The sequence below is a fragment of the Bubalus kerabau genome, chromosome 9 (genome assembly GCF_029407905.1).
Source record: "Bubalus kerabau isolate K-KA32 ecotype Philippines breed swamp buffalo chromosome 9, PCC_UOA_SB_1v2, whole genome shotgun sequence".
Taxonomy (NCBI): domain Eukaryota; kingdom Metazoa; phylum Chordata; class Mammalia; order Artiodactyla; family Bovidae; genus Bubalus; species Bubalus kerabau.
The window spans coordinates 103,399,448-103,413,027 of record NC_073632.1 but is presented as its reverse complement, the minus strand read 5'-3'; the positions used below and the strand labels follow the sequence as shown (position 1 = coordinate 103,413,027).

Here is a 13,580-nt window from a genome sequence, read left to right as displayed (position 1 = left end):
TGCCTTGCTTGGCAAGTGGATTCTTTACCACAGAGCCGCCGGAGAACCTCTCCTCACGTGTTAGCATCTCACATAAAACAGGGTCCAGGTATCACAGTGTGTTCACCCTGATACGCGATGCTCTTAACAGTCTGTGGACGGTCTTCGCATGATTTCAGTTGTCCACTCATGCCCCTTTTCTGCCCAGGATCTGCCTGGAATCCCACCTACATTCAGTCGCCACCCTTACCTCCCCCATCCCCCACCGCCAGTCTCCTTCCATCCGGGACAGCCCCACAGTCTGTCTGTCACAGCCTTGACAGCTGTGGAGAGTACTGACATTGACTCTTGAGAAAATCCCTCACCTCGGATCTGATCCTGTCCCACGATAAGATCTGAGGTTTGCACTTTGGGCAAGAATCCCACAAAAGTGCTGCCGTGCCCTGCCATGTGGCCTGTGATGTCGGAATATCCTGCTTTTGGTGTTGACTTGAATCTCAGGTCAAGGTGACATCTGCCTGGCTTCCTGCAAAGATACTCTCCTCCTTTTTGGGATCGATAAGTATATTTAGGGGAGAGTCCAGTGAATATCCTATTTATTATACTTGCATCTATTAATTCTACATCCATTGTTGAGGCTTGCATGAAACAGTTATTACTGTGGTATTTGAGAAGTGACTTTTTTTAAAGATAATCATTTTGTTTATAGATATTAATGGAGTTCTACTGAAAGGAGCCACTTTCTCCTCTCCATTTATTGTTTAGTTACTGATATTAATATGGACTCATGGGTATGTGTTATTTTGTTGCTCAGATTGAGATTTGCTTTTTGGAGCTCCTTTGAGTTGGCTCCTATGCCCTCCTCTGACCCCAGATTTTCAAGTCACTTCTTTCTTTCTGGCACCTCCAGATGTCTCAGACCCTGCTCCAGCCCTGGGATTGGCTGTTTCTCCAAAGAGCTCTGATTCCCTGTTTTTCTCGAATTATACTTAAAAAAAATTTTTTTATGCCTAAGTAAGGATAGACTTGGGTTTCCCAGGTGGCACAGTGAGTGGTAAAGAATCTGCCTGCCAATGTAGGAGACGTAACAGACGCAGGTTCGATCCCTGGGATGGGAAGATCCTTTGGAGTAGGACATGGCAACCCACTGCCATATTCTTTCCAGGATAATCCCATGGACAGAGGAGCTACAGTCTATGGGGTCACAAAGAGTTGGACATAACTGAGCATATGCACAAAACAGACTTATAAATTGTTTAGAAATCTTCCCTGTGGGTCTTTTTCTGTTTGTGTCCAATAAGTAAACTCAAAGAAAAAAAAAGAAAAACTTTGTCGGCTTACAATTATGGTCAAGAATTAAAGGAGGCTCTTTAACTCAAAAGTGAGTCAGAATTTTCGCGTTTAGTCCTCATCTTTGTTCTAGAGTCATGTTTATGGAGACTCTAAATTGTTATATGAGGTTTTCAGTTGTACAAAGATAAACTTTGCAGGTACAGCAGAAAGCAGAAGCTGGAGGCCATGGAGATGGGATGCCCAGCTCTTGAGAGAAACATGCCTGTCTAGCCTGAAGGTCCGAGTTTTCTGTGTTAGAAACTGTTTGGAGAGACCCAGATAAAACTAGGAGCCAGAGACCAAAGCATTGGCTCTTGAAAGTTCAGGGCGTTGGAAGCCTGGTCCACAGTGCTGACTACACGGCTGAGGCTGGTTCCAGCACCTCTGCCCTTCCCAGCACGCTGGCCATGTGTTCTGGAGCCAAGTGTTCTAAAGCAGCTGATGCCTGCCTGGTGTCTCTCCTCCACGGCTTTTCAGTGGAAGAATGGAGGCTGACATCCATGGCAGGGACAGATGACGTGCCGAGTTCCTTTCCAGTATTCAGAGGCCTGTAAACAAAATGACTTTAAGTGATAGGGCTTCCCCAGTGGCTCAGCAGTCAAGAATCCACCTGCCAAGGCAGGAAACTTGGGTTTGATACCTGGGTTGGAAGGATTCCCCTGGAGGAGGAAATGGCAACCCACTCCAGTATTCTTGCCTAGGAAAACCCATGGACTGAGAGCCAGACGGGCTACAGTCCTTGGGTTTGGCAAAAGAGTCATTCATGACTTAACTACTAAACAACAGTATATATTTCATATATGATGATTAACTGAACAAACTCCCTGCATGCTTTTTTGAGTGCCGTGAAGCGCGTTAACCAGATGTATTTAGGGGCACTGGCGGTCTTATAGGAGAGCGCTTACAAAAGGATGCGTACCAGGAGGGCTTGGCCCTTAGACCACAGCCTGGGCAGTGCCCTGACTCCTGGGTCGCAAAAGAGGCTTAGGTGCCCTCTCCCGGCCTTCAGAGGCCACCCCCACTGCTCTGACCCAGCTTGCGTCGTCATAGCAGGACTATGTTGCCCATCTGTTTTTGGTTAAACGTGCTGGTAGGCAGTGGAAGCCCTCTCTGCACTTTTTCTTTGCTAAATTGGAGGTTTACGGTACACAGGCAAGGAGTGTTTTTGACAGCAGCATCTTTGAAAGATGCCTTGAGGATCTGTCCTTACTTCTGGAAAGGTATCCGTGGTAAATGTGTTGCAAGAATAGGGTGGAGGACTCCTCCAGGCAAAAGCCGGAAAAGGGCTTCTGGTGCCTCCCAGAAGGAGAGGAGGGGCTTTGTTTCCCCTCTGGGGAGGAGGGATGGTGCCCTCCCATCCTAGTCACCCCGGTCGAGAGGAGGGTGGGGCTCTGTCTCCCAAGGGGAAAAAAGAAAGAATAGGGTGGAAATTATGAAGTTTGCTGAGCAATGTGGTCTTAAACTCATACAGTGACCCTTCCCAGGAATGCTAATTAAAACCCCAGAGTTTCGGCCAATGGTGGACGAGTCGTAATGGAGTAGGACCACAGTGGGGCTCTCGTTAGGGTGTGTGATCCGAGCGCTGGCCTGGAACATGTCCAGGAAGGTGTCTGGCCAGCCAGGAGGACCTGCATCATGCAATGAAAGCCAGAGGAGCTGAACCACACCAGGCCTTCAGCTCAGCAAGATGTAACAATCATACATACACGAGCACCCAGCATCAGAGCAGCTAAAGACAAACATTTTCTGAAGGGAGAAACAGACAACGACACAGTGACGGGGGGACTTGAACACCCCCACTTTCAGCAATGAAGTAGCCACCCAGACACAATCGGCAAGGAAACGCTGGCCTTGAACCATGCCAAGCCCTTTCCTTCTCCGTTAGTGAGCAGCTGCTCTGGGTGGAGCGTGTATGGGAAACACAGGACATGCTCTTGGCCATCAGAATGTGTGCCTGCCTGGTGTTCAGAGAGCTCAGTAATAATGCAGTAATGTGAGTAACACAAGAATAGTTTGTGTAGTACAAGGGACGGCACCTGGAGAGGGGAAGGGCTTTCGAAAGACCGAGAGTGAGCTGGCCTGAGCTGCATGTCTGGGAATGGTTCTGGGGGTGGGGGGGGTGGGTGCCGGTGGGAGACCCTTTCAGGCAGGGGGTGGCCGGCAGTGAACCCTGTGTTGATAGGATGGGCTGAACCCGACCGCTGGGGCTCGGTTAGAAGGCTCTCGGATACTAAGTTAAGGACTGTGGGTTTCATCTGTAGAAACCGGGTGGGGTGAGGGCCGTGTTGGCATTTTTGAGGAGGGGAATGGAGTGACCAAACGGGACATTAATCAGACAGGCAGACGGGAAAGGCTTCCTGCTGCAAGGGACTTGATTAGGCTGCCTGCATGTGAGAGGTGTCAGGGTGGTGATGTGGGAATGAATTGCAAAGGATGGTTGTTAAGAGAGGTTTCAAAGGATGAAAGGATGTGCTAGGTTAGGCATCCAAGTTGACCTCAAGATTACAAGCTGGGAGACTGGCCACAGTCACTGAGGAAAATGTGTTAAATGGGAATATTATCCAGGCCTCGTAGAGCTTGATGCTCACTGACCCCCACCTGTCAGCTTGCCCAGCACAGATGGCAGCTGTCTTGGCTATGATGGATATTACATGTTGTGATTCTTGGACTCGCTTTATGTTTTTGTAATTGAACTAAAAAAAAAAATGGGTTTGCAAACCTTTCTTTAGCCAATCCAAGTACGCATGTAACTTCTCCCACCTTTTTTTTTTTTTTTTTTTTTGGACCTTAGGTTGACCCCAAAGATTGGCTTCCCATGGAGCGAGATCAGGAACATCTCTTTCAATGACAAGAAGTTTGTCATCAAGCCCATCGACAAGAAGGCTCCCGTAAGTCCACGGCAGTTACCGTTACTGTTTTTCATTCTGGCAGCCAAACGCGTCTCCAAGATAACAGATTTCTGTGTGTGACAAGGAGCCAGTGATTTCAGAACTACCTGTGCAGGGGCCGATGGACAGAGGGGAGGAGTTTGTTTTGTACTCAGAAATCTGTTCTTAAAAAAACTGCCGCTTGAAGGAATTCTCTTACCCTTAGAGCCCGTTGTGAATTTTACCAAAATTATGGTTTGGAAAAGGACTTCGTCTCTTGGGTAATTTTTGTTCCATAGTTAACAGTGTTAGTCTGGGAGACACACGTCTGGGAGCCCTCCTGGACTTGGCCGCGCTTGCTGATGGCTAACGCTCGGAGGACAGCGTGTGGCATTGCTGTCCAGCTGTTCCTCCCGTGGGGGTTAGTCCTAAGGGCAAAACAGAGGTCTGAACACCATGGGGTCAAGTATTGTCCTTATTGAGAGACAGTTGCAGTACTCCTGCTATTTGCAAACTCTTGACTCCTGCTCCATGGGTAGTTGAACAGTTGTTATAAATGAAACAAGCATTTAATACAGACTCTCAGGCGCCATGGTAACAGGTCACATTAATATGCGGCACCACGAACCGAGGGTCATAGTGTACCCGCGTGATGTGGGTGGTGACGTGGGGCGGCGAGGAGAGCCTGCGACCCGTACAGGCTGCACTTGAGATGTTACTGATTGTTCAGAGCATTTTTTAAGAAGTTTACGGACAGAAGCAGGAATTCTAGGTCGACTGTTGAATTAAGTTGTATGTGTTTTCAAATTGAGTTTAATTTAGCTTTTGCAAAGCTGGAAGGATATAATCATAAACTCCCAAGCAGAGGCAGTTGTAACACACTGGGCTGAGTTAGCCGAGTGTACTTTTACTATAATCTGGTTTTATGTGAAGCCATCACTTAAAGGGGAAAAAAGGGAGAAGCCTTTGCAGGTCGCGTGCTGCCTGTCAGGTGCGACTCTAGGATGGTGGGCACAGCGGAGCAGGGCGGGTCCTGCCCCGTGAAGTATAGACGCCAGTGGAGAGATGAAACAGGGAAATGAGGGAAGTGCCCTCTGGCAGTGCAGTTAACAGCGCAGTTGCACAAATCCGGATGGAGACGAGAGGTGGGGGGTGGGCAACGGCTTCAGATGGCTGGGTTCCGGGGTGGGGGGCTCCTGGAGGAGGTGGTCTCCGCTCAGGCACCTTGTGGTGTGGTGGAGTAAAGGGCTGGTTTGGAGGAACAAGTGAGTCCCTGAGGCCCCCAGACCTCCCAGGGCTGCTTTGCCCAGTCTCAGGCTTTGTGCCTGGGGTAGTAGAGAATTTCCAAGTTTACACTTTAACTTAGAAGGGAGAAAAGGAACCCCAAAGGTCACCTTAGTACACGGGGAGGGACCCCTGAGCACATGTGGAGGGCAGCGCCCACGGAGCCCCCAGGTGAGCCCCAGCCCCATGCCCAGGCCAGGCGGCCCCTGCTCCTGCCGGCCGCTCAGATGCAGCAGTCTGGGGCCACGTGTTGACTCCTGTGCTGGGACCTTCTGGTCGTGAACAGTCAAAGCCCTCATGCAAGGGTGGCCCTGCTTTGGGCCGAGACAGCTGGCTCCCCTTGGAAAAGGGCCTCTGGTTCGTGCCCCACGGAAAAAGCAGAAGGGTGGAGACCTGCCCTCGACGGCAAGCCCTGCCCAGCCGATCGAAGCAGGGGGCAGCCCGGAGGCTCCCTGCTTTGGGGCCTTGGATTCACTTTCCTCAAGCTTTCCTGGTTTCTGTTTTGAGGATCTTGTTCTCTTGCCAGAGTTAGCCTGCCCTAAGTCGCATCAGGAGGCCTGGGCTGGAGATGTGGATTTAGAAATCTCTGAATATTAGCCTTTAGTTTTTAACTTGAAGTCAGAAACTGGCCACCTTCAAAGGCAGCGCAGGGAGTTTCCTCGTCTCCCGTGCACCGATGGGTGCTCTTCGCCATCCCCGGCACTCACAGGCCCTGTGTCCAGGCAGCTGTGTGCTCTGGGGAGTGTCACCTGCACTTCTGACCCTTGATTTTTTATTTTTTTCTTTAAGTGACATTTTTCCTTAGTTTCTTTGCAAATACTTGGGAACCACAGCCAGGGCCCACCTGGGTAGCACGGCTGTGCAGTCATGAGAGGTGGCTTTCCCCTGTGTAACAGGAGAAAGGTGGGTAATAAAAATACCTGTTTCTCCCTGCTCCTTGGGAAACCCGATGACTTAATAACAAGCCTGTAAACCCCAAGGAGAGCCCCGCCCAGGAAGTCCGTGGGCTCCGGGGCTTGCCGTCATTCCCTCCCCAGCGTTTGTGGAGAGACCGAGCCCTAAGTAGATCCTTCCTGGGCGTGTCGACCAGCTCACCTGGCAGGTTCCTGTAGGCTTCAGGAGTCCTGGGGATGTGCAGCACTGGTCCCTTGTTTCAGACCACCCTCCCCTGTTCCAGTCTTGGTGTCTGGATGTGGAGGGCGCTGTGATTCCCAGGAGCAAGGAAAGCAGGAAGAGGAAGCAGATAACTTTAGCTTTTAGGCAGTTTCTAAACCATACTGTTCCTCTGTCACCTGTGTTAGTCACACGGGTGACCAGGAGCCAAGAAAGAAGACTCTGTGTCCCAGACCCATGCGGTCCCAGAGTTAGAAAGCCCTTGGGTGCTGTGATTTCTGTTGTTTTCAAGGCTTTCCAGTAGCGGAGTCGTAAGGCAGCCCAAAGTCTGAGCCAGGCATTTCTTGTATCAGCCAGCTTTCCTGTGCCAGACGCCTTTCTCAGTCCCCAGGAATATTTTGTGACTCAGTCCTGACAACAAAGCCGCTGATTGTACAGCTGAAGACCCTGAGGCTCTCCAAGTGGCGGAGGGACTTGCCCAGGGTCATGGGGTCAGACATGGCAGGGCCGCGTGAACTGTTGCCGGGCAAGTAGGTGTCCACACAGAGCAAGGGAGAGGTGAACATGGCCCAGCGCTCCAAGAGGCTGTCCCGGGGTGGAATACAGAGGACAGGCCGGCAGGGTGAGGCGCTGGCATCCCCGTGGCCGATGTCTCCCCTCGGCTGCAGTGGGCACCGAAGTGACAGCCACGGAGGAGGAGCAGCGAGCTGGGGGCGCTGTGGCCGCTGGGGTGTGGGATTGGACACGATAGGCCGAGGAGGGGGGCCATGTGGGCCTGCTCCGGGTGCGAGTGCAGCTGAGGGGAAGGGGGGTCAGCCGGAAGGCCTTCATGTGCGCCAGGACATTCGTGCGGGGTCCTGGAGCTGCCCGGCTGGCACTGAAGCTCCGGCAGTGCCCCAGTTGGTGCGCTGGCAGTGGCGGGAAGTGAAAGGTTGAGGTGGCGGAGATGGAAACTCAAATAGGAGAAGTTACGCTGTCCAGGCAAGAATCAGGGATGGGGCCACTGGGGGCTGGAGAGGTCAGAGGAGGATGTCAGCCGCAAGGTCAGCCGCTGGTCCAGCCGTAGGGTTCTGGTGTGTGCACACACGGACGTGCACTGACCACACACAGTCCCTCTGCTTGTCCTGGAGGATGCTCGCCCCCGTCACAGAGGACACCCGCCCCCACCGCCCCACCCCGTCGCTGGGGTCAGCAGCTTTTCCCCTCTCTCGCCTTTTACACGAGGAATCTAGAACTGGGTGGGATCAAGTTTGGGAGAAGCCAGCCAGAGGCCCGGCGTCCCCGAGTCAGAGTTCACCCTGCTCTGTCCTGCAGGACTTCGTGTTCTACGCCCCCCGCCTGCGGATCAACAAGCGGATCCTGCAGCTCTGCATGGGGAACCATGAGCTGTACATGCGCCGCCGGAAGCCCGACACCATTGAGGTGCAGCAGATGAAGGCCCAGGCCCGGGAGGAGAAGCACCAGAAGCAGCTGGAGAGGTGAGGGGGCGGGGCGATGGGGAAAGGGGCGGGCAGAATGGTGAGGGGGCGGGGCTGGCGGTTCCCGGTGTGCGGGCCCCTGAGGCGGGAGCCATCAGGGCACCCCAATGTCCTCTGCTGGGTGGACGGGCCTGGGGCTGAGATGAGCAGGCTGCTGTGTGGACACCATGCTTACCTTCCCTCCTGGAAACAGGCAGCAGTTGGAAACCGAGAAGAAGAGGAGAGAAACCGTGGAGAGAGAAAAAGAGCAGATGATGCGTGAGAAGGAGGAGCTGATGCTCAGGCTTCAGGACTACGAGGAAAAAACCAGGAAGGCTGAGAAAGGTGGGCGGGGCCTCCTGGGAGGAGGGGCTCTGGTCCGGTTGTGATGGGAGGGTCGGATAGTGGTCACACAGGCAACCCAGAGGGACCCCTCTCCGTTAAGCGCACACCCAAAGTAGAGACTTGCAGAAGAGACATAATAAAGTGGTTATTTGGATTAGAAGCTAGTTCTGTGGGTTCTGTCCCAAATGCTTCTGGACGTAATCCTTTAAAATTTCCCTGGGGTCCCGTGGGGTGAGATTTGAATTATCTCCCTGTTCCTGATGAGGATGCAGAGGTTCGCAAAGGCAGAGCGCTCTGCCGAGCTCACCCAAACCGTGCTGCACGGCTCACCTTCTAAGCCGAGAGCCAGGCGAGCGGTCCCGATCTCTTGAGTTTGATGAGAGCAGCCGGGCGAGGGTTCACCCAGCCTGGAGGGTGGGGGGGGGTGTCCTCACCCTGGTAATGTGGTCCTCTGAGCCCTGAGGAACCAGCTGCCCAGTGCTCTCCACAGTGTCTTTAGGAGAAGCAGCCCCAAACCCGGTCCCCTACTCCGCAGCATAGGGGTGATTCCTGCCCGGGTCCCATCCGGTCCCCTGGGGGGAAATCGGGGCAGGACTTGAGGGGTCCCCAACCGCACCTCAAGCGGCTCTGGTTCTGCGTTCTCTCTAGAGCTCTCCGACCAGATCCAGAGAGCACTGAAGCTGGAGGAGGAGAGGAAGCGGGCCCAGGAGGAGGCGGGGCGCCTGGAGGCTGACCGCCTGGCCGCGCTGCGCGCCAAGGAGGAGCTGGAGAGGCAGGCAGCCGACCAGATCAAGAGCCAGGAGCAGCTGGTAGGAGCCGCTGGTTTCGTGCTGAGTTACAGGGAGGCTGCCCCTGGGGACTGGCAGAGTGACACCTGCTTGATGATTGTTTGTACATTACGGTGGCGGGGCTGTAAAGTGATCTGAGGGTATAAGGTGGCCGGTGGGGAGGGAGCCCCGCCGTGGTTGTCCTCGAGCGGAGGAGAGTGGACGCGGCAGCCCCGGCGAGGCGCAGCCTCAGTGGGCGATGGACCCCACCGGCCAGGGATGGGGCACCATCGACCAAAATATGTGACCCTTCCTTCACGAGTGGCCTGCTGAAACCGTTCCGGAAATAATCTGGGCTTCCGTTCCTTCCCCAGGCCACAGAGCTCGCCGAGTACACTGCCAAGATCGCCCTCCTGGAGGAGGCACGGCGGCGCAAGGAGAATGAAGTGGAGGAGTGGCAGCTCCGGGTGAGTGCGGGGCGGGGGACCGCGCAGGGGCGCAGGGCGGGGGGTCAGCAGGGGACCGCACCCTCCGGGCTCAGGATGCCCCATCAGGAACTAGCTTTAAGTCAGATTACGTGGATGCCCACAGGACAGCCAGAGTCCCCTTCTGCTGCTTGGAACATGCATCCCCGCGGTGCAGGGGAAGGCCTGCATCCTGGGGGTCTCCAGCTCCTGCGAGTCCAGCACCTCTGAGGCTCAGTTCCCCGTTGCAACACCTGGCTTGTGCTGCGCCCCCCACCCCCACCCCCACCCCGCTACACACACACACACACACACGGTTTAGTTGGTTGTGGCTGTAATAGAATCACTTCCCTCCTGCCTCCCCCAGACTGCACTGTTCCTGGGGGGGGGGGGGGCTGCCATTGAGTTTGGAGGGTAGACCTCTGCCAGTCTGTGGGGCTCCTCCCCTTCCTCACCTGCGGTGGCCCCCTCCTCTGCCCGGGCCTTCACCCCCATCCCCCAACCGGAGTTGTGTGCAGAAGATTGGTCCTTGGGTTTTTGAAGTGCTCAAGTATTAAATGAGAGAAGTGGTTACAAAACAGGTACAAACTCAGCACATCTCCAGGGTCAGGATGGTGGTGCTGGAAGGACTGTGGGGTGAGAATGGGTGTGAGCCACGTGCTGGCAGGCAGGGAGGAGCTGGATAAGCAATGCCCACCCGGCCACCGGAGGAAAGTAAAATCCAACATCAAAAACCCTTGGGTGGCTGGAGGACTTCATCATATTTTTTTTTTCCAAAAGTATATACAGGGATTGTAAAGAAGTTATAGTATTTAGAAAAGTGTCTACCTTCTCTCGGTGCACTTGGCCCTGGTCTCCAGACCCAGGGGCGGCTGCACAAACGGTAGGCCAGCCGCCAGGTCAGCCAGAGCCTGGCCCTCTGCTCGGCGCTGCTGCAGCCCGCCGCATCCAGCCAGCGCGGGAAGGGAGGGTGCAGGCACGGACAGTGGGCCTTCAGTTAAAAGGTGGTTCTTAAGGATTCAAGCCCGAGGTTCTCTGTGAAAGTTCTCACCTGCCTCTCAACCTGCTTCCCAAGGCCAAGGAAGCCCAGGATGACCTGGTGAAGACCCGGGAGGAGCTGCACCTGGTGATGACCACGCCGCCGCCGCCGCCGGTGTACGAGCCGGTGAACTACCACGTGCATGAGGGCCCGCAGGAGGAGGGCACGGAGCTGAGCGCTGAGCTGTCCAGCGAGGGCATCCTGGACGACCGCAACGAGGAGAAGCGCATCACCGAGGCCGAGAAGAACGAGCGCGTGCAGCGGCAGCTGATGGTGAGGGCCAGGGGACGGCGGGGGGCGGGGCGCCGCGGGGCGGGGCGCCCAGGCGGGTCACCGGGCTGACCACGGGCCACTTCCCATTGCAGACTCTGACCAGTGAGCTGTCCCAGGCCAGAGACGAGAACAAGCGGACCCACAACGACATCATCCACAATGAGAACATGAGGCAAGGCCGGGACAAGTACAAGACGCTGCGGCAGATCCGGCAAGGCAACACCAAGCAGCGCATTGACGAGTTCGAGGCCATGTGAGGGTCTGGCCTCGGCCCCGCGCGGCGGCCAGCCCGCGCTGCCCCGCGCCGCCCCCAGCCCTCGGGCCGCCACCCTCTCCCTCCTCCGGGTCCTTCACCAAGAGAGCAGTTTCTTCAGTGGGAATGTTCTGGGGCCGGGACCGGCGGCAGTTTCCCTGGTTTATTTTTCCCAATGGTATCATAGTGCCAAACAGGCCTGATTCTTTTTATTTTTATTGAATCACTTCCTGTTTTGTTTTTTTTTTTTTTGCTTGGAGCAGGATGAAATCAATTAAGGAAAGATGCCTGTAAAGTCTGAAATAACTAACTCCTCCATGCTGGCATGTGTGATACAAGATTCAGTATAATTAAAACCACATCGTGGCTTGTATTCTGTGCCATACTTTTTTTCTATCTGAAACTAGCCGAAATTGATTTTCTTGATTTCTATGAAGGATCCACCTCTGTATATGTTTTTTTGAAGGGTGAAAAGTTTGACGCACTCCCTATGCGCACACACCATTTCCTTCCTCTGAGGCCTTCAGTTCAGTTGACAAAATCCTGTGATCATTGGATCCCTCAGGATAAACAATGCTGGATACTGTACTCTGAATAGTTTTTTTTTTTGCTTAACAGGTAGAGGGCTACATTGTTGGACTCACACACCTAAATAATGATCAGCTATAGAGTATAGTATTTATATGTAAGCGATAACATGGGTTTGTAACATTAGTTTAAAAAAGGGAAAGTTTCATTCTGTATATTTTGTTACCTTTTACAGAATAATAAAAGAATTACATATTAAAAACCACGGCCCTGAATCTGAAATGACCTGAGAGCAGTAAGGAGGCTAGTCGACTACTGTCTTCATATCTCGGAAATGACTTTTTGTTGGTTTTGCTTTTAGTGTTCTTTGTGTGTGTAATTGACTATGCGTGCATTTGAATTTTCTATCAGAGCTGCTTATTTGCAACACACACACAGGCTGTTCTGATAATTCACACGCCAGCCGTGAGGGCCCTTCTGACCTGGTCAGGATCTCAGTCCTTCCACAAGCAGAACCTTCCCCTGACCACCTCCTGCTCCCGAGCACATCCACAAAGGGCCGGTAGCGGTCTGCTCATTCCCGGCCTTCCCATCCACGCTCCGTCTGTCCTCCGACCCGCCGTCTGCACAGCCTGGCAGCTGCGCTGAGAGGCCGCCAGCCCTCGGTGACCCTTACCTGGTCGAAATGACTCCCGTGGGGTCAGCTGACCACCTCCAGAAACAGTTTTCCACAGCCAAGGGGGGAGGAATTAAATACTCACCATGTTCTTTCCTCTTTGAAAGATATAATTTCACTGTTTGCTAAGCGCAGGGGGACCAGGGTACCTGGTGAACATTTATTGAAATCTGGTCATTTTGTACATCTCTCAAAGCACAGACAACCAACCTGAGACTCAGTAACGTATATACATCGATGATTGACCTGTTTAACTTAAATACACACAGAAGGGTCTGGACGACTGCCTCAGTGGTGGGCTGGCTACAGACAGGCAGCTTCACGCTCCTGAGGGACCCCCGCCCAGCGCGTGTGCACACCCAGCCCCGCAGCGCCTGAACAGCGGTCAGTGCAGGATGAGGGTCAGGTCTGTCCATAGGTTGGGGCTGGAGAGAACTTTCTGCCACTGGAGCTTTGCCTGTGAGCTTGTGTGCGCGCCGCCCGGAAGGTCCTCCTCTGTGTGAGCAAAGGGACAGGTTAGTGACGGGGCTACAGGCTGGTGATGGCAGCCGGGGGATGCCCACCGGCCCTTCTCAGCAAAGTGGAAAGTACTTTTTCTCTGCAACTTCAGATGAAAATGTGCCCCGCCGGTGAGTAAGGGAGAGGACCTACCCCTAACAGCAGGTGTGGACATGCTCAGGTGTCCTCCCCAGGGGCCGACAGGCCTCCAAAAGCCTGGGGCTTCTTCCTTGCAGTTTGGAAGTAAAGATAGGACAGCTTTGGGTTGTTTCTTCGAAGGGGGTCGAAGGGCTTAATATATCACTGTGGCTGCAGACAGGTGGAGGGCCAGGCTAGCTCACAGAGAGGAGTTGCCCTCCGTGAGAAGAGGGTGCCGTGGACAGGGTTCCTGCTAAGGCTAATCGAACTAAGACACTGGTTTCTCCCCAGTGGTCTCAGAGGCCCTGGGAGCATGTCTCGATATCCTGGTAGTCGCAGCATTTTGGGAGCCTCACTGCCCCGGGAAAAGCCAGCACTCTGAGCAAGACTGAAAAGCATCGCCCTCTAGTTCCTCCGTTAATGAGATCGTTTCTGAATCGCTGTTTGTTTGGGTTAAGAAGATATTCTCCTTTAAGAAAATAATCCTTTCATGATTGACGCCAGAAACAAAAGCAAAGGCTGTACCCAGCCCATTTTGAGACCTGTAATTTTTTGTTTCTTTAGCAG

At 53.7% G+C, this 13,580-nt stretch overlaps 2 protein-coding genes across 5 annotated transcripts in view; one reads left to right on the top strand and one right to left on the bottom strand.

Annotated features, from left to right (window-relative positions):
* EZR (ezrin) overlaps window positions 1-11,963 on the top strand; it is a 46,176-nt gene extending 34,213 nt beyond the window's left edge. For all 3 annotated transcript variants that reach the window (XM_055536118.1, XM_055536115.1, XM_055536117.1), the window contains exons 8-14: window positions 4,103-4,199; window positions 7,890-8,053; window positions 8,247-8,377; window positions 9,026-9,186; window positions 9,519-9,611; window positions 10,684-10,920; window positions 11,013-11,963. In XM_055536118.1, coding sequence (XP_055392093.1) covers window positions 4,103-4,199; window positions 7,890-8,053; window positions 8,247-8,377; window positions 9,026-9,186; window positions 9,519-9,611; window positions 10,684-10,920; window positions 11,013-11,177 — 1,048 coding nt within the window. In that variant the 3' untranslated portion in view covers window positions 11,178-11,963. The remainder of the gene's footprint in view (window positions 1-4,102; window positions 4,200-7,889; window positions 8,054-8,246; window positions 8,378-9,025; window positions 9,187-9,518; window positions 9,612-10,683; window positions 10,921-11,012) is intronic.
* Window positions 11,964-12,523: 560 nt separating this feature from the next.
* The window catches only part of SYTL3 (synaptotagmin like 3), a 96,427-nt gene continuing 95,370 nt past the window's right edge, over window positions 12,524-13,580 (bottom strand). For both annotated transcript variants that reach the window (XM_055536113.1, XM_055536114.1), the window contains one exon: window positions 12,524-12,872. In XM_055536113.1, the coding sequence (XP_055392088.1) occupies window positions 12,763-12,872 (110 nt within the window). In that variant the 3' untranslated portion in view covers window positions 12,524-12,762. The remainder of the gene's footprint in view (window positions 12,873-13,580) is intronic.